The sequence below is a fragment of the Mus pahari genome, chromosome 3 (genome assembly GCF_900095145.1).
Source record: "Mus pahari chromosome 3, PAHARI_EIJ_v1.1, whole genome shotgun sequence".
Lineage (NCBI taxonomy): Eukaryota > Metazoa > Chordata > Mammalia > Rodentia > Muridae > Mus > Mus pahari.
The window spans coordinates 55704153-55731387 of NC_034592.1; the positions used below are offsets into that span (position 1 = coordinate 55704153).

The 27235-nt window shown below is 41.8% G+C and overlaps 2 protein-coding genes across 2 annotated transcripts in view; both read left to right on the forward strand.

Annotated features, from left to right (window-relative positions):
* The window catches only part of Bbs5 (Bardet-Biedl syndrome 5), a 23148-nt gene extending 15325 nt beyond the window's left edge, over positions 1-7823 (forward strand). Inside the window, exons 8-12 of the mRNA XM_021194083.2 lie at positions 1564-1626; positions 3540-3674; positions 5594-5677; positions 7521-7544; positions 7685-7823. Of these exons, the coding sequence (XP_021049742.1) occupies positions 1564-1626; positions 3540-3674; positions 5594-5677; positions 7521-7544; positions 7685-7786 (408 nt within the window). The 3' untranslated portion in view covers positions 7787-7823. The remainder of the gene's footprint in view (positions 1-1563; positions 1627-3539; positions 3675-5593; positions 5678-7520; positions 7545-7684) is intronic.
* Positions 7824-10818: 2995 nt separating this feature from the next.
* Klhl41 (kelch like family member 41) lies at positions 10819-24971 on the forward strand. The gene is made up of 6 exons (XM_021193468.2): positions 10819-12189; positions 15553-15710; positions 15819-15926; positions 19277-19462; positions 20788-20934; positions 24384-24971. The coding sequence occupies exons 1-6, from the start codon at positions 11080-11082 to the stop codon at positions 24493-24495; spliced, it is 1821 nt and encodes a 606-aa protein (XP_021049127.1). The 5' UTR covers positions 10819-11079; the 3' UTR covers positions 24496-24971.
* The last annotated feature ends 2264 nt before the right edge of the window (positions 24972-27235 follow it).

The window sequence follows — 27235 nt, forward strand, 5'->3', positions numbered from 1 at the left end:
TGTGTGTGTGTGTGTGTGTGTGTGTGTGTGTGTGTGTGTGTGTATTTGTGTCTTCACAAGCCCAAGCCATGTATGTCTGTGTGTATCTGTGTGACTCTACTCCACAGGACCATGCCATGTGTAGTGTGTGTGTGTGTGTGTGTGTGTACATGTGTGTGTGTGTATTTGTGTCTCCACAGGCACACGCCATGTGTGTATGTGTGTATCCTGTCTTACTAGCTTGTGTTACTTAGATAAGTAGAGGTTGACGTATGTCTTAATTTTCTATTGCTGTAATGAAACTCCAGAATCAAAAGTAACTTGGGTAGAAAAGGGTTTATTTCCATTACACTTCCACATCACAGTTCATCATTGAAGAGACTGGAACCTGGAGGTGAGAACAGAAGCAGAAACCATGGAGAAGTGCTGTCTACTGGCTTGTTCCCCAAAGAAAACAGACCGTTAAACTTTGAGCACTTAATGGCTTTTCTAACCCAAAGTTCAAAGGCCACTACATTCCTCCCAAAAATACATGGTCAGACCTGTCCCAGAAGTACCCATGAGCTGGTACAAATTTCTCTCTTAGTTAAGGTTTCTGTTGCTGTGATAAATATCCTGACCAAAATCAATTTGGGGAATAAAGGGTTTCCTTTCTAGAGAACAGCCTATCACTGAGGGAAGTCAGGATAGGAAATCAAACAAGACAAGGACCTGGAGGCAGGAGCCGATGCAGAGACCATGGAGGGTGCTGCTGGCTTGATCCTCATGGCTTGCTCCGCCTGCTCTCATATAGAACCAGCCATGGGTAGCACCAACCACAAACATATATCATGGGCCAAGGAGATGCCACACAGGCTTGCCTACAGGCCATGGGTGGGGACATTTTCTCAGTTGAGGTGCCCTCTTCCCATGTGACCCTACTGTGTCTATTTGACAAAAACATAACCAGGACAAGGTGTGAGAAACAGAATGGTATGGATAATTTTAATCTTGCTTTAGGAGCCACGGACAACACTGGCGACTCATAACTGGAAGATCTTCAGCCTTTTGTGTGAAAGTCAGAAACCCTGTTGACTCTACAGAGTTGGGAATATCTGAATATCTGTGTATGGCTTTTTTCAGTTTGCCACCTGTCTTCATGTTGTCGTTTTCTGATTTCTACAGTAAGAGGGTAGATGAGGGACTCCTAATCTTTAGACTATGAAGAGTAGTGAGTGTGGTGACTCACACCTATAGTCCTTAACACTCTGAGGCTAAAGCAGGAGGATTGCTCAGAGTTCCAGGCCAGCCTGAGGCACATACCCTGCTTCAAAAGCCAGGACTATAGCACAATACATAATTAAGGTATGTATTAAAAAGTTGCACTGGGCAGTGGTGGCTCATGCCTTTAATCCCAGCACTTGGGAGGCAGAGGCAGGTGGAGTTCGAGGCCAGCCTGGTCTACAGAGTGAGTTCCAGGACAGCCAGGGCTACACAGAGAAACCCTGTCTCGAAAAACCAAAAAAAAAAAAAAAAAAAAAAAAAAAAAAAAGTTGCTACTATCAGATAATAAAAATGCATTTTTTACTTTTTCATTTTATACAGCGTTCAATAAAGATCAGAGATTCAAAATTTGGTCTGGCGCTTGTCATAGAAAGCTCTCAACAGGTAAGATAGTCAACATTTTTACTAAATTGATACACTTTTAACTATGTAACTAGGTTTTTAGTTGCTCTTCTATAGTAGCCAGTTTACATGCAAGAATATCAGCTATAACATGCAGATCTTGAAGTGCTTGAAGTCTTATTATAGTAACTATCTCCCTAGGAAGTCCTACCTACCTATGTGTGTTTGCCACCACAAACTCAGGCACCTCCTGCCTCAGCCTCCTAAGTGCTAGGGTCATAGATGTGAGTCACCATGTCATACTCCACGGTTTGCTCGTTAGATGGGTACAATCATTATCGCTATTGCTGTAATTATGAGGGAAATCACTGTGCTAGGTCAACACATTTCATACATTATCTCAATCTAATAACTCCATGAAATGGTGGCTGTCTTCTCCCTCCTCTTACAGTCCTGGGTGCTGAGGCCTGGAACCTCCCCCGGAATCTCCAAGCTGCGGGGATGAGACAGTTTTCATGCCTGTTTGTCTGATTTACACTTGGGTTGAAAAACAGGGATTCTCAGACTGAACAGTATCCAATTATAGGCTGCTGCGTACCCAGAATGCGGACTTCCATCCGAAACATTTACAACACTTTACTGATGGACTTGAACTCCATGAGACCAGGCTGGGCCTGAGCTCTTGCTTCTCCTGCCTCCCCTTGAGTGCTAAGACAACAGACATGTTCGACTATATCCCAAGTACGATTTTTTTAAAAGTGAGTTATTGGAGGCACTATTCTAGCTAAGCTCCACCCCTGCTTCCTTACAGTGGACTCAAAGGATGGGGACAATTATAAAATTACTTCTAAATTAAAAATGAATGTCTACCCTCTCCCATTTACTAAGTCATTTACTAAGTGCCCACTATGTCCCAGGAACTGTACCATGGATATACTTTTTCCTGTTTAATAAAACCACTTGATAACCATTTCGTAGTTTTTAAATGGGCTTAGAAAGAGTAAGGGAAGAGTATTGTCCAATATTAGCTATTGTATTGATCTAGAATTAAACCCAAAAGTATATGCTTTTTTTGTTGTTTGTTTCCTGAGGCAGGGTTTCTCTGTGTAGCCATAGTCCTGGCTGTCCTGGAACTTGGTCTGTAGATCAATAGCCTCAAACTCACAGAGATCCACCTGCCTCTGGATTAAAGGTGTGTCATCACCATCTGATCCTTTTACCTCTCTTACACTATGCTACTTTTTTTATTTTTTTTAAATCTTTTTTTTTTTAAAGATTTATTTATTATTATATCTAAGTACACTGTAGCTGTCTTCAAATGCACCAGAAGAGGGAGTCAGATCTCATTACGGATGGTTGTGAGCCACCATGTGGTTGCTGGGATTTGAACTCAGGACCTTCAGAAGAGCAGTCAGTACTCTTAACCACTGAGCCATCTCTCCAGTCCGCTACTTTTATATATACTTCTTTCTGCCAGCCTATGGTCAATCATAGTTGAGATTCTTTCCAAACCCTTTAAGGAGATAGCTTCAAAGAGACCATTTTGTAATGGACGGTCTATTCCTTCTCAAGACCTAGTCCAAGAAAAACCTCAGTTCCTTTGGCCATCACTCTCCACTGTGTGTTTCTCACCTGGGACGATCAGCTTGTGTTTAAATATGAAGTTACATGGATCTGGACACACATCCAACTATGAGGGAGGCAGGGCTCAGGGCCACGTTAGAGATGAGCTGCCCCTGTGGTCCTGAGGCTGGCGGCTCTGCCGTGGCTCCCTGGAGACTGGCTGTGCTCCTCTGCTGTGTCTGGAACTTTCAGAACAGAGAGTTCATTTCTGTAGAGCGGCATAGGCTGATGTTCCAAAACAAGGCCAGTCAGAGTGGCCATCATATCCTCAATGTATTGTTCCTCGGGCTTCAGCTTGGCTTGATTTTGTCTTTCTTATTTTGTTCTTATAGAGTGGAGGATACGTTCTTGGCTTTAAAATAGACCCCGTGGAAAAACTACAGGAATCAGTTAAAGAGATCAACTCACTTCACAAAGTCTATTCTGCCAGTCCAATATTTGGAGTGAATTATGAAATGGAAGAAAAGGTAATTTGTTCAATTGCTTCCATACTGCCTGTGAAATGCAAAAGTAGGCTCACTATATACAAACTTTAAACATATAGCGAGAGCTTGCTCCAGTGAGCACGGCCCCAGACTGGCCATCTCTGGTTGGTGGCTATTACTGTCTTCTAACTGGTTGCTTCATCTTTCATTTCTTTGTGCCCAAGCTGGTAAGCAGTCTTTCAGGTAAGTGTCCGTGTACAAGGCTCTTCTGCCACTACAGTCCCACTTGCTTGGACAAGCCTTAAATGCCTCATGGATACCCTCCTATTCCCCTTGTCCCACACTGCAGCAGATCCAGAGTTTGTGTCATCAATACTGCCCATCTTCATTCTCTTAATCAGTGCCTCTGACATACTAATGTAGAGAAATTTATGTGTTTCTGTTTGTTTGTTGTCTGGTTGTTTGTTTTTGATTTAGGATTTGTTGTTGTTGTTTTGGTTTTAGTTTTGTTGTTTGTTTGTTTGTTTGTTTGGCCAGACTGCTCTTCAAGCTCCTGCCTCCTTAGACTCAGCCACTGTAGTGCTGGGACCTGACACATAGACTGTGCCCAGCTAGTTTTGAAATATTTTACCAGTCCTGTCCTCCCATCTGCTCTGGTTATGGTACCAATCCCTACTCCCCAGGTACGCCGGCTTTCCATTGGTCTGCAGCCGTCATCTGATCTGTCACTCACATCCCACTGTCTGCACTGGTACCCTCGCCCAGACTCTACCTCTGGCACTCCCTATTTCACTCCCATCACTGACCACACTATCACAGGTCCCCTCTCTGCTTGGTTGCTGGGCCCCCATGCATACCCTAATGTCAGTATCCTCACCGGCCACTTTCATCAGTACCCTGCTGGTATGTAGACTGCAGAGCCATTTCACAACCACTCTGTCTTCAGTCTCTGGGAGAGAACCAGGAAGCAGGCAGGGCACAGGGAAGCTCATGGCCTCTGACTTCTGAAAGGCCCTTTCTCCCTCTTCTGTGCATTCCTTCAGTAATACCCCCACCTGCTCCAGGATCACCTGTACTTTTTCTTGGTTCACTTTGTGCATGTGTGCTATGCGTGTATGGAGGTCAGAGGACAACGTTCTCTAGTCAGTTCTCTCTTGTCATGACAGTCCAGGGACCCTCATCTTGGGGTTTCCCTTTCATTTCCTCATCTTATCTTGCATATTAATTTGATGTTACCAGTCTTCCTTGTGCCAGTCCCTTCCTTTCCATTCAGACAGTGACTGCTGCTTGAGGACTAGGATAAAATCAGCAGTCTTTGGAACCTGACTTTCAGTCCCAGATTTCCTGTATCCTAGGCACCGTTAGCTTCCCGTTTCCTGTTTCTCACTGGATCCAGATAACCTCTCACAGCTGCATGTACACAACCTCACCTCTCTGTGTACACAACCTCACCTCCCCATGGATACAACCTTAGCCATGTGCAGAAACGCATGGTGCACAGGTGTCTCCTGGTGGCGTTGCTTCACTTCCTGTCCTCTCTGGCTCTCATTTCTCCTCTTCCTCTCCTTCCTTCCCAGCTCCTACCCATAACTAGTGATTGTCACCCACTCTCTCACTTCTTGGGCACCCTCTAAGTTCTTCAGGGTGTGTCTCTGACTAGCCTCTTTCTGTCTGAAAGAACAGCAATTGTGTTGAGTTTTTTCTTTTAAAAACACTTCTAAATATATTAAATATACATACACATTTCCTGTTTAAATAATTTTGATGACGTTGACTTCAGATTTAAAACCTGACGCTTAGCTTGTACACCTCAAGCTGGTTTTACTAAGAGAATATAGATTATAGACTCACTTGAGTGGTATGCATTGTGTTACCCTTAACAAGCATTTGTAGTTCTCACAATACATTTTTCTAAGATAAAACTGGTTTAATATTGACTCTGACATCTTCTTAATTTTTAGCCACAGCCACTTGAAGCTCTGACTGTTGAACAAATTCAAGACGATGTGGAAATAGACCCTGATGACCACACAGATGCTTTTGTGGTGAGCACCGAAGGCGCTATTACATTTCTTACGATGTGTGCCTGAGTCATGTTTAATTAATAAGACTATGACTGTGTAAAACATGGTAAAACCTGATATTTTTGACATGAGTTTGAGGAAAATTTTCTTGAGGAAAATTTTCTAAGTGAAAGAATTTCTTTTGTGAGAATAGTTTTTAAATTCTCCACCTAGGAAATAGTTTGGGAAGTTATTTAGAGGATTTGATTTGTAGCATGTTAAATATCATAATTAGCTTAAAGTCTTTACAGAATTCATCTTTATGAAATGAGCTTTAATTTACATGATTTTAGAAGGATATATGTTTGAGTAATATACTTTGTTGTTTCCAAATAGGTATTATTTAACCAGCCAACATACTACTAATGTTGGGCTGGGTGTGGTAGCACAAGCCTTTAATCTCAGCATTCAAGATGGAGAGGCAGGTGGATCTCAGTGAGTTCAAGGCCAGCCAGGCAGACAGGGCTACATAGTGAGGCCCCATCGCAAAAATAAATAAATAAACAAACAAACTAATGCCTTCCAATGTTTCCATATCCTACTGTCTCATGATTCTGACCCTAACACACACCTTCCTCCAGTAACAAGTAGTTTCAAATAAAGATGTGTAAACTGCTCCCCTCCAGCTATGTACTGACTCACTGGAGTGCTATTTACTTTGGTTTGGTTTGTTTCTGGTTGGTTTTGTTGCCTCTGTTTTGTTGTGTTGTTGTTGTTTGACTTGGTTTACACTTACTGTTTTGTGGGGGATGGACAGGAGAAGATGTGTGGGGGTCAGACGATAGCTTTCAGGCGTCCGTCCTCTCCTTCCACTTGTGGTCCCATGGTCACCCACCAGGGGTCACATTCAGGTTGTCCCACATGGTGGCAAGTGCCTTTTTATCCACCGCCTTGTTTTGTTTTTTAAGATTTGCTATTTTTTTAACCGTTTGTGTGTATGTTTGTGTAAGAGGATGTGCACATACAAGTGCTGGTGCTCTCAGAGGCCAGAGGCTGAACTCACATCCCTGGAGCTGGACTTAGAGGTGGTTGTGAACTGCCTGACACGGTTTGGGAACTAAGCTCAAGGCCTCTGGAAGGGCAGTACATGTTCTTGGGTACTGAGCCACCTCTCTAGCCCCTGGCCGTAAACTCTTAACCCTCCTGCCTCCAAGTGCATGTGCTGGGATTGTAGCCACCGTGGCAGCCCTTCATCCTGCCTACTGTCATCTGCAGAGGCAGAGGAGCCTTCTCACAAAGCCTTCTGTCTCCTCTCAGTCCAATAATATTCTACATCAATTAGATGGACTGCTCAGAGTGGTGGTTCTCAACGCTTGTGTAGCAACCCTCATGCGGTTGCATATCAGATATTACATTATAATTTATAACTAGCAAAATTACAGTTATAAAGTAGCAACAAATTAATGGTTGGGGGTCACCACAGCATGAGGGACGGTATTCAGCATTAGGAAGGTTGAGAACCACTGGCTTAGAGCATAAAGTACAATTAACATTAATCCTGGCATAACATTTTTTAAAAATTGTTTTTATTGTGTTGTTTTGTTTTGTTTAAGACAGGTCCTCACAGTGTAGCCCTAGCTGGGGAACCCAGTATGTAAACTAGTCTAGCCCTACACTTGGAAAGTTCTAACCTGCTTCTCCCTCCCAAGTGCTGGGATTAAGGGCCCATGCCACCCCAAGAAATGTGTCAATGGCGACATTATAGGTAGAGAAACTAATAAACACACAGTAGCCAAATGTGAAATATACCTAGTTAGTAAATCTTTCTGAAAATTAATTACCTGTTCCTTAAAACATGTAAAATATCATTTTCTTTATCTTATAGGCTTATTTTGCTGATGGGAATAAGGTAAGGACATTTTACCTGTTTTTGTTGTTAAGTTTCAGTGTTACAGCACTTAGCAGTCACTAACTTAGTGAAACACTTTTCTTTTTTTCCTCTTCCTTGCTCATCTTCTGTTCCCATCTCATCTTCCTCCCTCCCCAAAGCAACAAGATCGTGAACCTGTGTTCTCAGAAGAACTGGGGCTTGCAATAGAGAAGCTGAAGGATGGATTCACACTACAGGGACTTTGGGAAGTGATGAGTTGATCTTGAGTTGAGCTGGATCTCTATTTAAAGATATCTCAATATTAAAAGATACTGCTTTCCTGCTATAGGCTTGGGATATTTTATATATTCATAGCTTTTATATTTTATATTTTAAGAACTTTTTAATTATTAAGGAAAAACTCCTTAATTTTAGAAAACTGTCAGTTTTCTAAAAATTATATTAAAAATTGTAACTGAAATGTACCTGGTTTACAAATGTTAATATTGTACCTAATACTTGTAAAAATATTGATTTTCAGATATTAAGTGATTGTATCATGTTGAATTTAATAAAGACTTTTATGAAGCACCAATTAAAGTTTTGAAAGTATTATTTTAAAAAAATAAGAGCATTCCTAAAAAAATAATCAAATACTTTTTTTTTTAATCAAATACTTCTTAACTAGACATTTAATTTAAATATGTTATCACAGAACTTAAAATGTAAAACTGTCAGCCATCAGCTCTGGAAAAAGAAAAAGAAAAAAAGAAATGTAAAACTGTAATTCAAATTATAGTTCTATTTGTTTGTTGTTTGTCTGTTTATCTATTTTTGAGACAGGGTCTGGCTTTGCAGTTCTGGCTGTCCTAGAACTCACTATGTAGACCAGGTTGGCCTTGAACTCACAAAGATAAATCTTTGCCTCTGAGGTCTCCCAAATTGCAGTTCTTAAATACATCATTTTTAGGGGTTTGTTTTTGCTAAAACTAAAAATTTTAACTATGGTGTATATCACTACAGAATCTTAATTTATAAATAATGTCATGGGTTGGGCAAGAATGCATTTGCTTTATAAGGAAATAGTTTTGTCCATTCATTGACGATCTTGTTTGTATTCACTGAGAATCCTTTGACGATTTCTCAGATAACATTTGCAGACCTTTCCATCATCATTCAGTTGTTTTGGCTACAGTGACAGTCTCAAGAACATTTGTGGAATCTTTCAACAAATAATTGTATTTACCAAAGGCACCGTTTTTCATTAGTGAGAAATGAGCAAGCACGTAAATACATTTAAAATAAAATCTAATACTATGTACAACCACAGCAACAGTACAACCTAGTGCTGTCTAGATTCACTAGAAATTGATGAAAAAACTGTACATGGGCTTCTTCATTGAAATGAGAAAGGATTTCCAATATTTAGAGATTACAAATAAAATGCCTGCTCACTGATAATGAGCAAACAGGATGATACCAAGGCCCACCAGCAAGGAATCATCAAACGACATTCCCCACTGTGCATCTGACCCACTCATCTATTCAAATGTTAGGTGTTACGTTTGGAGAGGAGTGAATCATGTATTGTTTAAACAGGGGAGCAGCTGCTAGCTCTGTCCAGTGTGTTAAAACCTTTAATGACATCTATAAATGGAACAGAACCATTGAGCCCTCCCTTCAGCTGTCACCGCAGCAGCTGGCAGAGCCATCAACTCACTGTGATAGAAAAGAAAAGCACCCTTTATGGAGAGATAACTGAAAGCTTGGGAATACATAATTCCCTGAATTTGGGGTGTTTGCTCATTCAACGCATATTTGTGGAACATCCATGAGGCATAGGGACTATATAGACAGAACACAAATCCACAGTACACAAGTCAGGTCTTTACTGAACTTCTGTTTGGGGGACATATTTAAGAACAACAGCCAGGCTGGCAAGATGGCTCGGTAGTTAAGAGCACTGACTGCTCTTACCTGAAGGTCCTGAGTTCAAATCCCAGCAACTACATGGTGGCTCACAACCATCTATAATGAGATCTGACGCCCTCTTCTGGTGTGTCTGAAGACAGCTGCAGTGTACGTACATATGATAATAAATAAATGTTTGGGCCAGAGCGAGCAGAGATCCTAAATTCAATTCCCAACAACCACATATAGGCTCACAACCATCTGTACAGCTACAGTGTACTCATATACATAAAAATAAATAAATCTTTAAAAAAAAAAAAACAAAAAAACAACAGCCATTGAAACTTTAGCATCTCTGTAGCTCTACTGAGTTGAGGATGCAATTGTGGTCCTGTCACAAAGGATTTCATGAATAAATGTATAATGCCACGTAGATGTAATGTAAGAGACAGTTGGAGAAGTGACAGGGTCTATTCACACAGCCCAGGCTGGTCTAAAACTCACTGTGTGGTGGAGAATACACTTCCTCCCTCAGCCTCACAGGTTCTGGGATTACAGGTGTGTGCCACTTTGAAATCACTTCTTCGTTCCATAGGATGTCCCATTACCAGCAGCATAAATATGTCTCCCGGAACTATATTTTCTTAAACAAGGCCTGCTCTCTGAATAATACAGGTGATAGAGTAGCCCCCCCCCCCTCCGATTTTACTGTCTCCTGGGACAGCGTTTTTCTCATAGGGTTGCATCTGTTCTATTTTTTACCTTTTTATTTCATGAAAGGTATGTTTCAGCACAAAATATTCCTAGTTTGTATGTGGGTCTTTTCTTTCCCCAAAGACTTAACTCTTTTTCTCTAGTCTTGATTCCTTTTAAATTTTTGTCTTTATTTTCCTTTTTTGTATTATTGTCATTTCATATCCCTTGTATAGCAAGATGGACTGTAAATGAATTTGATAATTTTGTAGTAATTATAGTTTTCCCACCTAAAAATAAAGATAATTTAGAATATTTTAGAAAATTATGTTTCTCTGCATTTGTTGCTTCAGTTATGATGGAGATATCACTTAAAAGGTTATATAAAACTAAGAAGTGTATAAACATCTTTACATTTCCTACTTGAAAAAGAAAATTCTATCTACTTTTAGTAGGAAGCAACATTCATTATTTTAAACCATTGGACTCATAGCTTAGGAGAATTGAAGTGAACTCACCTCATATTCTTGACCTTGGCATCATTAATTCAGACAGCCAAGTAGCTAGCCATAGGCCATTTTTAGAGGAGTGACTCATTTTTATGATCCATTTTGTTTGTCAGTTCAGTAAGCATTTTCTTGTGGCCAGCCTTTATTAACATGTTTCAGGGCTCTCTGTATCTCACGGGCTTTCCACTTCACCTGAATGCCCTGTTTCTTAGCAGTTTCCTTAGTGACCAGAAGTCCCAGTTGTTATTTTCAATCTCAGACAGCTGAACAACACTCCTTTCCAAACTAGCTCTCCTAAATTCCCGTTGTTAGAGCCGGTGTCTATATTTAGCCGGTGGGATTAAATTGCAAAGGCTTCAGGCAGCGCCGGGCACACTGATCTGCCTTTTTACAGCTAGACTTGTGTGCAACCAGGAGCGAAGACCCTCAGTGTCCCCTTCCTTATCCAGGTTCCTCACAGAATGGATTCCCAGCGGGAGCTTGCAGAGGAACTCCGGCTTTACCAATCCACCCTTCTTCAGGATGGTCTAAAAGATCTCCTGGAAGAGAAAAAGTTCATCGATTGCACCCTAAAAGCAGGTGACAAAAGCTTTCCTTGCCACAGACTAATACTGTCGGCTTGTAGCCCTTACTTCCGTGAGTATTTTTTATCTGAAATTGAGGAGGAGAAAAAAAAGGAGGTAGTGCTAGACAACGTGGATCCTGCTATACTTGATTTGATCATCAAATATCTGTACTCGGCCAGTATCGATCTCAATGACGGGAATGTGCAAGACATCTTCGCCCTGTCCAGCCGCTTCCAGATTCCGTCGGTGTTCACCGTCTGTGTGTCTTACCTTCAGAAAAGACTGGCTCCCGGTAACTGTCTGGCCATCCTAAGATTGGGGCTGCTTCTTGACTGCCCGAGACTTGCCATTTCTGCCCGGGAGTTTGTGTCCGATCGCTTCGTGCAGATTTGTAAGGAAGAAGACTTCATGCAACTGTCCCCACAAGAACTGATCTCCGTCATTTCAAACGACAGCCTCAACGTAGAAAAGGAGGAAGTCGTATTTGAGGCCGTGATGAAATGGGTGCGGACAGACAAAGAAAACAGGGCAAAAAATCTTAGTGAGGTGTTTGACTGTATTCGTTTTCGCCTTATGGCAGAGAAATATTTCAAAGATCATGTCGAGAAAGATGACATGATTAAAAGCAACCCAGAAGTCCAGAAAAAAATCAAAGTTCTAAAAGACGCTTTTGCAGGCAAACTTCCGGAACCCAGCAAAAATGCAGAGAAGGCGGGGGCAGGCGAGGTGAACGGCGATGTTGGTGATGAAGACTTACTTCCTGGTTACCTGAATGATATTCCCAGGCATGGAATGTTCGTGAAAGATCTCATCCTCTTGGTCAATGACACAGCTGCCGTGGCGTATGACCCCATGGAAAATGAGTGCTACCTTACTGCCCTAGCAGAGCAGATCCCCAGAAACCATTCCAGTCTTGTTACCCAACAGAATCAGGTCTACGTGGTCGGGGGACTGTATGTGGACGAAGAGAATAAGGATCAACCCCTGCAATCGTACTTTTTCCAGGTAAGGAAGCACAAGCTGAGTGAGGGTCACTACCGTTAGCCAATTTGTGAGTTATCTGGGGTGTGTGTGTGTGTGTGTGTGTGTGTGTGTGTGTGTAGGGTGCTTACATACTGTTCACATGGATAGCCCACTGTGCCCTCTTACACTGTGAAACTTAAGAGTGTTGGCAGAAATAATTAGACATCATATTTAATAAAAAGGTGTGGTGAAGGAAGTCCTTGTAACTACTAACTCATTACTCCAGGTTTTCTTCCCACCTTTCTCCCTAATAGTGTATAGGTAGCTGATGGTAGTTAATATAATCCTTCAAAACTCAGGGTTTTGGGAAAGACTGACTTTATAATCTTTAACACTGCTACCTGATAAATAGGTTAGGATATTTTCCTAAGCAAAGTTATTTGTCTACACCCCCAATGCCTTACACACTGCAAGGGAGTAGGACTTAGCCTGCCTTTCTCATTCCTTTTAATTGGAGGTCGAGGGAAGAAGCATTTTATTTCTTATTTATTGTTACTATATAAAATATTTTATTGAAAAAGAAAGGACTCTTGTGGAATTTGTACCCTTTGGATCATTAAAAAAAAAAAGTGTCCCCAAATGCCACCATTTGACTTAACCTTCACCTTCAGTATTGCCAATCAATACTTTTTAGCTTGTGATTCGATCAGTGAGAGTTTGTTTAGATCATAGCTAATTGTGGCCTGGGGTTTCCAGGCACTTAAATTGGGAAGGCCAGAGATAAGCAAATGTAGAATGTCATACCACAGTCACTGAATGCTCTCAAAATACACAACATACCGTGCATTCACAAAATACTGCCTTTCACCAAGTTGCTCTGTTAGAGAAATATAGTCAAAATAATATACACTAACCATGTTTCTTAATCTTCTAAGTTCCATTAAAAGGCACTAGTAGAAGTATTTGAATGTGACCCAGACATTTCCCCAAACCCTAATTAATTCAAATTAACTTTAGAAAGGTCAAATTCAATGAAAAAGATTGTAAATATATCTGGGAAGTGAAAAATATCAAATCAAATGGATAGGTAGGTAGTCAGGCCCAGACAGACAGACAGGTCAGACAGATAATATAATCATAGACCCAAGGAACAGTATAATTCTTCACACACACAGAGAGAGAGAGAGAGAGAGAGAGAGAGAGAGAGAGAGAGAGAGAGAGAGAGAGAAGAGAGGAGAGAGAGCCCGTGCTCTGTTTTCAAGCCCTCAGCTTCCCTTCATCTTTGTGTGTCTCGATTTCCAAGTGAGATTACCCAAGGAAGCAGGAGCCACCGAAACAGTTATACAGAGGAAGGGCATTTCCCTTGCTACTTTCTTTTTTTTTTTTTTTTTAAAGATTTATTTATTATATGTAAGTACACTGTAGCTGTCTTCAGACACTCTAGAAGAGGGCATCAGATCTTGTTACGGGTGGTTGTGAGCCACCATGTGGTTGCTGGGATTTGAACTCCGGACCTTCGGAAGAGCAGTCGGGTGCTCTTACCCACTGAGCCATCTCACCAGCCCCCCCCCCCTTGCTACTTTCAAAGGCACAGACATAGATCAAGATGCCTGAACTGAAATGATAAAAGAGAGCTTTGTGTGAGAATTTCAGACTTTGTTCTTTTCTGCTTGGCTGCATTGTGAGATGTATTAAACTCAGAGTGAACTGACATTTGGCATGTGCTGCAAATAGACTGTGGAAATCTGGGGCCTTATTAAGATTGATTTCCCCCTCCTCCGTGGAAGTCATAGATTCATCAAGTTTCAGACCACAGTAACCAGACCACACTTTGAGTATTCTAGGTGTAAACCCTAATTTTAACAGAGTGGGATCTTGAAGGGTTAAATAGCTTGAGAGCTCATCCGCTAAAGGCGCTGGCTGGCCATCTACTGTCATCTGGTATAGAAAATGCTTCAAGGATAAGATACAAAGGTGGGCACTACACAGTCTGTATGAGAACTGGGCCCTCAGGTTTGAGATTGAGATAGCTGTTGATCCATTAAAAGTGAAAGTACCAAAGCTGCATAATGACACCTGTCTCAAGCAACAAAAATGCCTATAGATTTACTAGACGACATGGTATTGAAATCCACCTAAAACGCCATCTGAAGTTGACCAAGTGTACCTAACTGTGAAGCCAAATGAGATTCCTTCTCTATTTTGCACAGAACTTTTCAGAGTCAGACTTCCATAAATGTTTATTGTTCATTCTACTTTATTACCTAGCATTCCCTCACTCCACGGCTGTGCTAGGAATCAAACCCAGGGGTTTGCACATGTAATCTGAACTACATAGTCTCAGCCCCATGATTCATTCTTGACCGCAGATTCTTTTCCAAGAATGAAAACATTACAGTCACAATCTAGATGCTGAAACAAAGCTAACCCTGTGCCCAAGGGGATCAACCCCATGTCTTGGTGTGGCCTTTGGTCTCAGAACTTTAACTGGCACGACTAGACCAGAAACGGAAAGGCTTCCAGAGAAGCCCCTCCACCTCATTCCCAGCCTCCCCTATTCCTGGCTGCACTGGTTTTGAGGCAACTGCATTTCTCCTCACCTGGAAATGATGTGCAACCGCATAGCTACACCGCTCAGAAAGAGGTTCCTTGGCAGAGCTGCCCTAAAATGCAAAAGGGAGTACGTTAAGATTTTAGAAAGTCGGTGCCAGAAATGAATCCCTAGTCAGAGCATGACACTGGCAGGTCCATCGTAGAGCTGGCTGCAAGCCAGACTGCTGCTTAGCACAAACCAGAAAGACAATATTTAAAATGACTCCAGCCAAAACACAGGTATGGAAATGAGTATTTTCCTAAACCCAAAACAATAAAATACAGGGAACCTAGACAGGTTTCAAAGATGGAAAAGCAATACCGCCCACCCTCTCAGTAGTATGTGAACTGAGCGACAAGTCCAGCTGTCCCGGGTGCTGGCTTCAGGAGTGTGTTAAATATAGCATGCAGGGGTCATTCACATACTGTGACCCCTGCCGTAGACACCCTGTCTTTCCCCAGTGTCCCAAAAGTATTAAGATTCCTTGTTTGAAAACTGAACGAGGCAACTTCAGAGAAGAACTAAACAAAAAAAACTGCCGGGTTCTAACAATTCTATTTGATTCTCTGCTCTCTCTTAGTGTTGTTTTGGGAGTTTTGTATTTGCTTTTGTTTATTTTATTTTTATAAGCCAAGTAGATTGTCTCATTCTCTTTAGTAATTCTGAGCTAAAATATAATACTTTAGGGTTATAGTTGTACAAGATCTTCGTTCATCTCTGTAAATTTTAAACAATGCATGAAATATTGAGAACTTCTTAGTTACACCTGGTAATATTTTTTCTACCTGTCTCCATAACTCATTTTTTTCCAGCTTGATAATGTAACATCTGAGTGGGTTGGACTTCCGCCTCTCCCATCAGCCAGGTGTCTCTTTGGTCTGGGAGAAGTAGATGACAAAATCTATGTGGTGGCAGGCAAGGACCTTCAAACAGAGGCTTCACTGGATTCTGTGCTATGCTACGATCCTGTGTGAGTTGATGTAATGGTTCCATAATATTTCTGTTCCACAAGTATTGCCTACAACAAATCTGCGTTTTCAACAGCCTGAACATGAATTCTGTTATCATTTCATTTTAGGGCTGCAAAGTGGAGTGAAGTGAAAAATCTTCCTATTAAAGTTTATGGCCATAATGTGATTTCACATAATGGGATGATATACTGTCTAGGCGGAAAGACAGATGACAAGTAAGTGCCCTAGAGTTTCCTTCTGATTTACATTCAAGTGGCAATTGCAAGGGTTTCTTCCTCTTCCTCTTCGTCTTTCTCTTCTTCCCCTTCCCCTTCCCCTCCTCCTCCTCCTCCTCTTCCTCCTCTTTCTCCCTCCTCCCTCCTCCTCCTCCTTCTTCTTCCTACATATTGAAATGGGACTTGGGTTTCTAACATCATATTTTGCAGATGAAAACTGCAAATAAAATTTTGAAAAGTTATGAGAGGACATTGTAATTGTTTTTGAAGAAAAAATAAGATTTTCAAGTCACGAGCTGGGCGTGGTGGCGCATGCCTTTAGTCCCAGCACCCGGGAGGCAGAGGCAGGCGGATTTCTGAGTTCGAGGCCAGCCTGGTCTACAAAGTGAGTTCCAGGACAGCCAGGGCTACACAGAGAAACCCTGTCTCGAAAAAAACAAAAAACAAAACAAAACAAAAATAAGATTTTGAGTCACTAAACCAAATAGAGAGGAATAGAAGGCATTGCCATCTGAGCACAATAAATCAACGAGACACATCCAGATAGTGGGAGAGCAGCATCTAGGAACACAGTCAGCCCTTTATTTAACTGATCTTTATCTTACTACAGAGACCAGGAGGCTTTCTTACTCAATGAAGCATAAGCAGATTGACATTTACATTGTCCACTTTGTTATCATATAATGTGGATGGGGCACACTGCCCGAAGCACACACGCAGATGTCAGAAGACTATACCGATGAGCTCCTTCCACCATGTGGGATCCAGGGACTGAACTCAGGTCACCAGGCTGCAGGGGAAGGCACCAGTGGATACACATTTCCATTGTGTTCTTTAGCATGGCACCGAAGTATATCCATCAGTAAAACAGCACACAGAAAATAATGTACTTTATGTGCAAAGAGGGAATTTATATCGGTTGGAGACTGAAAAGCACAGTCATTGGAGGAGAGCAGTCATTTCTCCAGCGACATGTTGGTGACTCACTCCTTCTCAGGTCTCCATTTCATGACTTCTAGCTAGTTCCTTGAGAGACAACGAAGGGACATCTCATGTAGGAACCTGCCTCGGCTTCTAGGCCAGGGGTTCTCAATCTGTGGGTCACCACAATTAACCTAAGACTGCTGGAAAACAGACATTTCATCATGATTCATAACAGTAGTAAAAGTACAGTTATGAATTCACTACCACATGAGAAACTACAACAGGAAGACTGAGATCCGTGGCTCGAGGCCATCTGTGGTTAGGACAGATCTTACATCTCAGAGAGCACTCCTGAGGTCAGTAGGCCAGCATCCATCTAGTCAAATGGTCACCTTTCGTTTACAGTGTAAAGTCTCTCATCCTAGAGGAAGCTGCCTTACTTGGTCATCATTTGCCCAGGCTAATTATTAATAGAGCTGTCCAACCATGGAAAGGGAGCGAAATGATGATTGTAAGGGCCCAGTTGGGCGCAGTAGCACGCACCCACAGTCCCAGGCTGAGGCCAGAGAAGTAGCTGATCCCCGGAGCTCCAGACCACATAGGTGACATATCAAGACCCCATCTCAAAACAAACAACAAACAAAAGTATACAGGTGTAGCAGGAAGAAAGTCAAATATAAACTTCCTTGTCAAGTAAAGAACTCTATTCTGGAGCTAATTAATTTTATTCAATGAAAATGATTTTTAAAAGAATAATAACACCACAGAAAATGTAACTGAACAAGCAATGAGTCATTTTATTCTCTCTCTCCATATTCAAAGTATATCCAGAAATGAACTCCCTTCCTTAATCTTTGCTTTTTCCATCAAATGAACACTTAAGAGTGGACATAGTAAATGCATTCTTAATTTGGATTTTTCTCTGAGTAAATGAAATAAACAATATCTGTTAAGTGTGTTATGACTTTGAAAACATTGGAATTCTGCCAAAATGATTTAAATTGTTTCCTTCAGATAACATTAGTAACCAGAAAAATCAATACATCAATAAGCACTCATGTCTGTCAGAAATAATATATTAATCTTGAGAATCTTAGTACCTAGACAGCATTGCCTAGCAAATGTCCAAGTCAAGAACTTTGAAATAGGACTAGAGAGAAGGCTCTGAGGTTAAGAGGTCCTGAGTTCAATCCCCTGTCACCACATGGTGGCTCATAACCATCTACAATGAGATCTGGCGCTCTCTTCTGGCCTGCAGGTGTACATGCAGATCGGACACTGTATACATAATACAAAGAATAAGGAAGGAAGGAAGGAAGGAAGGAAGGAAGGAAGGAAGGAAGGAAGGAAGGAAGGGAGGGAGGGAAGAAAGAGAGAAAGAAAAGAAAGAACGAAAGGAAGGAAGGGAAGAAAGAGAAAGAAAAGAAAGAGAAAGAAAGAAGGAAATAAGGAAAGAAAAAGGAAGGAAGGGAGGAAGAACGAATTTTGGAATAAATGATTAGCTAAAAGTAGGGGGCTGAGCCTGGGTGGTGTAACTCAATAGCACTTTCTAGACTATGAAAGTCCAATCCCAAATATGGGTGGGGGTGGGGCAGAGGGGGCATAATAAAGTGAATGTGATTTTCTGTTCTGCTCTCAAGACCTTCCTTGCCATAGTCAAGTCGTAAAGGAAATGTTTATGTATGATCCTTTTTCTTCCTTTTTAAAAAACAGATTTATTTATTTATTTATTTTATGTATATGACTACCCTGTAGTTGTTTTGTCTTCAGACACACCAGAAGAGGGCATCAGATCCCACTACAGATGGTTGTGAGCCACCATGTGGTTGCTGGGAATTGAACCCAGCTCCTTTGGAAGAGCAGTTGGTGTTCTTAAACAGTGAGCCATCTCTCCAGCCTGATCTTTTTCATATTAAGAAAAAAAACTTATTCTCACAAAAGAGTTTTTGTTTGCTGGCATTACCAAACTGATAGCTATTGGATTCGGGACTATTGATCAGTTATGGAAAACTTTTAAGAATCCCTAGGGTCCGTCCTGAGAATAATTTGATGAGTCTATGTGTTTCTGCTGGCATTTAGCATGTAAAAGTGTTGTCATCATTAATCAGCCTACATGATTACTTATGGAATCTATGGGTGCAGTGATTTTTTTTTTAATAATGGATCTATGTAGAGAAGACTGGACTCACTGGGAAAACCTTTTTTTCATGTTGGAACACAGAGGCTCACACGTGCTTTGTTAGCACTCTGCCAGGAAGCTACATCCCTGGCCCCAAACAGTTACAGGTCACTTTAAATAAAGTCCTATGTTCTCCGTCACAAACAGAACTAAATTATTAAAGCAGCTTTCACACATGCACACGCACACACATGCACACACACACAAGGTTCTAAAAGGAAAATTTGTTTTCTTTCTATATTCACAGAAAGTGTACAAATAGGGTATTTATCTACAACCCCAAGAAAGGAGACTGGAAAGATCTGGCTCCCATGAAGACCCCTCGTTCCATGTTTGGCGTGGCAATCCATAAAGGCAAGATTGTGATCGCAGGAGGTGTCACTGAAGATGGTCTTTCAGCTTCAGTTGAAGCCTTTGACCTCAAAACCAATAAGTGAGTTGATTTGCTACAGCAAATGAGTTCTGTACATTTAGTTGTTGCATTTGGGTAGCAACTACGCTCTCTCAGGCTCCGGAAGGGGAAGCCAGAGAACCTGAGGTTAAAGGGCAAGTATTTCCCACTCCCCATGCCTTGTCATTAGGAATGTCAACTCATGAGTTAATGTTGACACATTGTCTGCCAAACCCAGCACTAATTGTATAGATCTAGTCATTTAGCAAAGGCATTATTGCCTCTGAAACACTGTGTAAACTTAGATGGATATGCATGTCTTAGGAACAGGTAGTTTAAGAATTAAAAGGGTTGGGGTTTTTTTGTTTGTTTGTTTTTGGCCAGGCATGGTGGTGCACACCTTTAATCCCAGCACTTGAGAGGCAGAGGCAGGTGGATCTCTGAGTTCATGGCTAGCCTGGTCCACATAGAGAAATACTGTCTCAAAAAAAAAACAAAACAAAACAAAAAAACAAACAAAAAGATTTCCACCTGTTAGCAACTAGCACTCATAAACATTTCTTTTTTATTTTTACTTTCATTTTTATTGGATTAATGTGAAAAGATACTTGACTAATATTTTTGTATGAAATTAATCTTTCTAAATTTTTGAGCTTACACACCTAGGTGAGTACATGTTTTATACATTCACACATGTATTGTAGTTTATACATTATATCTATATTTTATATACAATAGCATATTCATTACATTAGCAATGAAAAATTAGAGTAGTGTTATTACATTTTACAGACACCAAATGTATATGATTACAAAATTTTGATATCTGCAAATCACAAGGCATTTTTACGAAACTAGATTTAAATGATCACTAAAAATTATGTTCTTGAAGACTGGATAGTAAGGGTAAATGCTCTGTGTAAAAAAAAAAAAAAAAAAAAAAAACATTATGCCAGAAGGGCATTCCTCCATAGAGGAGAACATACATGAAGTTAAGGTTTAGGCTTGGGTCTAACTCCTAAGATAGTTCACTGTACATATTCAAATAAAAAAAAAAAAAAAAAAAAAAAAAGCTTAAATCTGCGGGACTCTGTGGGTGGGTGGGGCATGACTTTGACTGGCAGCTCTAAGGAGGCAGAGGCAGACAGCTCTCTGAGTTCCAGGCCAGCCAGAGTCGCACAGTGAAACCCTGTCTAAAATAAAGAAATGTAAACCTGCACACAAAACTATAAACCCTCTGTTTCTAGTTTTATACACACACACACACACACACACACACACACATCCTTTAAAAATAACAAAATTACGTCAAAATGGTGTATTTCTGTACATTTCATGTTGACTGCATTTTTCAATAAAATTCCTAGGTGGGAAGTGATGACGGAATTTCCCCAAGAAAGAAGTTCTATCAGCCTGGTGAGCCTGGCGGGATCCCTGTACGCCATCGGCGGCTTTGCGATGATCCAGCTGGAATCTAAAGAGTTTGCTCCCACTGAAGTCAATGACATATGGAAGTAAGTTGTCCTCTGCTCAGTTCTTTAAACCACTATTAAATCAGATAATCGATAAGCAATACTGTAGTAAATAAGCCAGATTTTCCCATCACGCACGATATGTCTCCGTGGTAAGCTATATACTTTAAATTTAACTGACCTTTCGAATATGCGACTTACTGACCAAGGACTTGTGATTAGCTGTGAGACTAAAGAAAGAAGTCACCCAGACTGGTTTCTTTTTTGTTGTTATTTTAATTTTTTAAAAAATGTTATTTTATGTATATGAGTGTTTTTGCCTGCTGCATGTATGTCTGTATACCACATGCCTGTTCGATGCATTTGGAGGCCAGAAGAGGGCGCTGGAGAGAGCTGGAGTTACAGACATCTGTGAGTCACCATGTGGATGCTGGGGATCAAACCTGGGTCCTCTGGAAGACCAGCCAGTGGTCTTGACTGCTAAGCCATGGCTCCAGCCCTAGACAGGTTTCTTTCATTGTAAAATGAGTTAGGAGAGTTGAGCTTTCCTGCCCAATTCTAGCTTTAAGCGTGTGCTTTATTTTCCTTCAGTTCCTTTCCTAAGAAAAACACAGCACTTGGGGGCTGGAGAGATGGCTCAGTGGTTAAAAGCCCTGGTTGTTCTTCCAGAGGTCCTGGAGCACCTACCTTGCAGCTCACAACAGTCTGTAACTCCAGCTCCAGAGGATATAACATCCTCACACAGACATACATGCAGGCAAACACCAATGCACATTTTTTTTTAAAAAAAAATTATTTCTAATAACCCCACAGCACTGAAGAAATATTTAGCCTTTTGAATTTTATATGATCTCATTAAGTATAATTCTTCAAATTGTTTGATGGTTTGATTAGTAAATGCTTTTTTTTTTTTGACCAGTTGGGTCTCAAACTCAAGAGATCCATCAGCCTCTGCCTCCTGAGTGGACTGCTGAGATTAAAGGTGTACACCACCAGGACTGGCAGTGGATGTTTCTTTAAAAAGACGTGAAAGTGGCTATCCATTTTACCACCCTGACAGCTGCAGGGCAATTCTCCCAAGTCCTCAGTGGTTACTCAACTGAACTATTTTAGTCAAAGAATGCTTTTTAAAGGGCAGGGAACACTTTTACCATAGTGTCAGATACAGTAAATATCAAGTGGAAACCAAGACATGTCCTGGAGGTCACAGGAGCATAGGTTCCATTTGGAGACCACAGTCTTGTGCAGGGCATCTGGTGATTGATAGGTCCCAGCAGGATACTTAGAATGCATGGTTCTTGCTGCTAGCCCAGGTACTGTGCTTGACATCTGACTTACAGGAAGGGACTCTTGGGTGCCTAAGGAGAGCTGAAGTGAGCCGATGCTGCATATGCTCCTAGAAGCAACCACACACACACACCCCCCACCAGCTTCAAGACCAGCCCCACTGACAAGGCTGGAGGTCTTCAAGTAGCCTGTTCTCAGGCTGATGCCCTGCTCCCCAGAGTGCGGCTTATAGAACATCTGCAGCATTAGCATCCCTTGGAGCTGCTTGGAGACGCAGAATCTCAGACCCCTCCACACAGCCCCTGAATCAGAGGTGGCATTTTAACAAGATTCCTACTTGATTCATTGGCACGCTTCGTTAAGGTCCAATCAATGACGGCAGGGCACCTGAGACCAAAGAGTGGATGTTATTCATGCCGGACCCAAACTAGCAGGTGCTTTATTCCCTGCTGCCGAGCTGCAGGGTACCTGGCTGTCTATAATTCAATCCCATGTATACACACATACACACATATACAATACATACATGTACATAACCCCCCCCACACACACACATACATATAAGCTTTAAAAAAATCCTTACGTTGTAGTAACTAGTTGTGTTGAGGGAAAAGTGGTTATAAAACATAGTTCATTGCAATATCTCTTTCCCTCAAAAAAAGTTAAAAACAAAACAAAACAAACAAATAAAAAAAAAACAAAACTGGAGATTTACAAGGACCGTGGAGGCTAGAATCGGCAAGAGGGTGAGATACAGAAATACCAACTTAACAGAAATAGAATGAATAATGGAACCACTAGAGGTTTGGAGAACAGATGCAAGGGCGAATAGGGAGTGAACCCCAGCCCTGACTGCACAGCAATCCTCTTCGACACTTCTAAAATACACCAGAGCCAGGCCTTCACACACAGACAGATTATGCCCAGATTCTGGAGATGAACAGCACCATCTCCTAAAACCTCAAGCGGTCCGATGTACAGATGAGTTTGAGAAACACTGATGGGGAGAAACCGTGCCTACAACTAACTGAACCTGGCCTGAGCCACGAGGTTCTGATGTAGTCTGTGCTGCCCCAGCAAGAGCAAGCGGTAAGGAAAAGTACAAAGGGCAGAGTTTCCTGCCCCTTATCGGGGCTACGGGGACCTCCAAGGGAATGCCCGGCCTGGGACTCACTGAGTTTGTGTTCCCAAACTTGTCAGCACAGTGGGATCACTCCAGAGCCTTCAGAGCCACCAGGGCCTCTCTCCCACTCCTGCTGATGGGTTTAGCTGGGTCGGGATATGTGCTGGCCTTTGGAAACTTGACAGATCCCCCAAATGCAGAAGAGCTTGAAAAGCACTAGATTAGGGTTTGGGGTGGGGCGCCCATCCCTGTCTTGCATAGCAATGGGAATGTTAATTTGTAGGATTCTGTTGTTTTCTAGCTCAGGGCGCTATCTAAAGTGATAATCCTCCAGTTGTAGTGTAGTACTTTCTGAGTTTTGCTTTTAAAACCTCATCCTTGGGCCACATGTCAGACCTCACTCTAAACCTATCAACCCTTCTATTGTGATATGCAAAATAGATTCCCATTGTATTTTGAGACAGGGTCTCATCCAATATCCCAGGCTGGCCTCCAACTCATTATGTCCAGCCCAGGTGCCCTGAAATAGCACACAATTTAAGACAATGGAAAATTTATCTTTGTAACCTTGAGAATTCAGATATGAAGACCGGTTGGTTCTCAATGAGTGGCAAGGGCATAGTCTAAGAGCAGTCCTCAAAGAACAGAGGGAAAGCAGAGCATTTGGGTCAGTACTGCATCAGATGGCTCACGAGGCACCAGTAGATAGAACTATTGAAACTGCAGTCTAGGCTGAGTCCTGCTTTTCTGAATTCTCCCTCTTAAGATCTGCTTCCCCTGACGTCACCAGCAATCTTCTCTAATCCCAGGGTGGGTGATGAACTGCTCAGCTGTCCATCTCTGGACAGCCCAATTTCAATACAATAGCCCCAGCCCAGGTCTACGCTCATTTGCAGTGTGCATACTTTGAAAGGAATTCAAGAGCTATTTACCAGGCATGCACTTTGTCCGGGCAGGAAGCGGTAGGACTTCCCCCCCCTCCCCCAGAAGATCCCATTTTTATACTGAACACACACACACAAAACATACAAAACTCTCTCACTAAAGGCTGCTTACTGTTTTTTGTCTTTTCTTCCATCAGGTATGAAGATGATAAAAAAGAATGGGCTGGGATGCTGAAGGAAATCCGTTACGCTTCGGGAGCCAGTTGCCTAGCAACACGTTTAAATCTGTTTAAACTGTCTAAACTATAAAGGAGGTGAAAAAGACACAGTTTGAGAGGTGGCTTGTTGGGACAAGAGGGCCTTAATTTAGTGTCATTCTTTAAGCCTATACAATGATTCACATAGGGTTACAGGGATTCATGCAGTTTCTATGGGGTGAAACAGTGTAACCAAATCCTAAAGTCTTTCAGTGTGCCAAGTATAAAACCATTGCTAGGAAGTTTAGTATTCAGTTGAACAATATATTTTGTTAAACCTTTCTCAAAGAAGTGAGCTTTCTACATCTGAGCTGTTTACTAATCCTTTGTATTCTTAAGGTACATTTACTTGTTTTCTATTATAAATGAAATGCGTATGTCTACATTCTTAAGAAATGTTCGAATAACGGAAACCTTTCCCTGTTTTGAGCTACGACAGGAATCTTGTGCATTATAACGAAGATGACTGGAAATGCCATTTAAGAAGTATAATAAATGAGTCTCCAGACCTTTCTCCCATTCTTCTTGTGACCCCAGCACACTGGTTATTTCCAATACAAAATGCATACAATGCTTGCGTGGGCCACAGCATGTGTCGAGGTCAGAAGGCAACATCTGGCGTCTGCCTTCATGTTCCACCTTATTTGAGTTAGGGTCTCTGCTGCTTCTTCACTCTTCAGGCTTCTCTGTGGATTCCTGCCTGCTGCCCGTCTTCCTGTAGGAACACTCATGCTACATGACATCTTGGGGGTCTGGGGAGGGGGGTTCTAGGGATTTCAACTTGAGTTCCCAGCTTCTGAGGCACAAATATAAAAGGCTTACATTAAAAACCCAATAAACCATCGTCTCCACAATATTAAAGCACAGCAGCTGTAACGGGGTGTGATCTTGTCAGGTGTGGTGGCTGATGTCTGAAGCCACAGCTCTTGGGGGGGGGGGCTTCCCCAAGAGGTCAGCTGGAATACACAAGTTGGAGCCCAGCTTGGGTAACACAGTAAGACATCAGATGGGGGGATGTAAGGCTCTACACCCAGTTATCTTCGGTGTATAGACTCTTCAGTCTACCATGGCCATCAGATTCAACCCTGTAAGCCATGAACTAAGGATCATTTGGATCCTGCCATCCATCTGTGTGCGGATGGATCATCACTGGCCTCCTTTGCTGGCTCTTCCTCCTGCTTCTTCATGCCAGAGTGCCTGAGGGGACAGTCCCACAACTCCCCTCCATTCCCACTCTTCTCCAATTGCATCTTTGGTGATGCCATGTAATCACATGGTATTAAATACCAATGACGAGTTCCACATTTCTTTCTGGAGTGGGACCTCCCTGTGATCTGCAAACTCACTGAGTGGACTTCCTAGGTGCTGGGAAAGTGTTCCAACTTATCTGAGCAAACTCAGGACTGCCCCAACACCAGCCCACCTCCCACCTTGCTCTGCCCACAGACCCCAGTCTTGGTGAAAGGAATGTATTTGTGTCACACCCTCTCATCCAAGATTCAGAGAACATCCCAGATGAGGGGATAGACTGTAAGAGCCAGACAGTGTCTTCTCGGGCAACAGGCACTTACACTCATGAACTCTTAACAGCTATAGTTGTCCACACAAGATCAAGCCAGTCAACATTCAAGCATGGATAATGGGACCCACAGGCCCACTCCTAGTTTAGAGGCACAGCAGTTGCAGGGGAGCAAGTGAGCTTTCTTCAGGCCCAGGCCATGCTACAGTAGACAGCCCTCCACCCACATGCATGCAGCAACGCAACACAGATTCACTTGGGTTACATATTCAAACATTTATAGAGAGAAGGGAAGGGACAAAAACAATAGAGGAGAGGGGAAAGGACCCAGGAGGAGATGGAGAGGGGAATGAGAGATGGATTTGAATTAATCAAGATAAAATCTTCATGTATGAAGAAAAAAATAGAAAAATTAAAAATTTTCACATTATAATTTTTCTCTCTCTCTTTTTCTTCTTTTGAAGGGTCGGTATTTTGAGACAATGTCTCATACCATTGCCTAGGCTGCCCTGGAACTCACTGGGTGCTTAGCTGGGCATGATACCACGTACCTCATGCCTATACGCCCAGCATTTAGGAGGCAGAGACAGGAGGAATGCCACGGGTTGAGACCAGCCAGGTCTACTTAGGATTTAAAAATTTTTTTAAAGATGTATTCATTTATTTTATGTATATGAGTACACTGTAGCTGTACAGATAGTGGTGAGACTTCATCTCGTTGTTGGGAATTGAATTTAGGACCTCTGCTCACTCCAGTCAACCCCATTCGCTCCTGTCGGCCCCGCTCGCTCAGTCCCTGCTCGCTCCGGCCCAAAGATTTATTTATTATTATAAGTAAGTATACTGTAGCTGTCTTTAGATGCACCAGAAGAGGGTGTCAGATCTCATGGTGGTTGTGAGCCACCATGTGGTTGCTGGGATTTGAACTCAGGACCTTTGGAAGAGCAGTCAGTGCTCTTACCTGCTGAGCCATCTCACCAGCCCATAAAAAATTAAAATATATAAAATGTAAAACTTTACTTAAGGCTTATCTCACTGAGAGGAGCAGTGAGGTCATATGCTGTTGACTTGCTACCTCTGACCTTTTACTGCACTTCCAACCCACTTCCTACTTGATTTGCTTTAACTACAATAGAGCTCTTGATATTCCCAAATACATTAGGTTTTTCCAAGTCAGAATATGTGCCCTTAGAATTTTTTAATTGAGTTAAGCATCTTAAGTAAATACATATACAGTGGGCCATAGTCATTTTATTTTTTAAAAAGATTTATT

What these genes read in the sequence shown, in the direction of transcription:
- Klhl41 (XM_021193468.2), top strand. Translation starts at nt 11,080, where the DNA reads ATGGATTCCCAGCGGGAGCTTGCAGAGGAACTCCGGCTTTACCAATCC. An exon ending in GGCGGAAAGACAGATGACAA is followed by an intron (nt 15,927 to 19,276) that starts GTAAGTGCCCTA and finishes CTATATTCACAG; the next exon opens with AAAGTGTACAAATAGGGTAT. An exon ending in GAAGTCAATGACATATGGAA is followed by an intron (nt 20,935 to 24,383) that starts GTAAGTTGTCCT and finishes TTCTTCCATCAG; the next exon opens with GTATGAAGATGATAAAAAAG.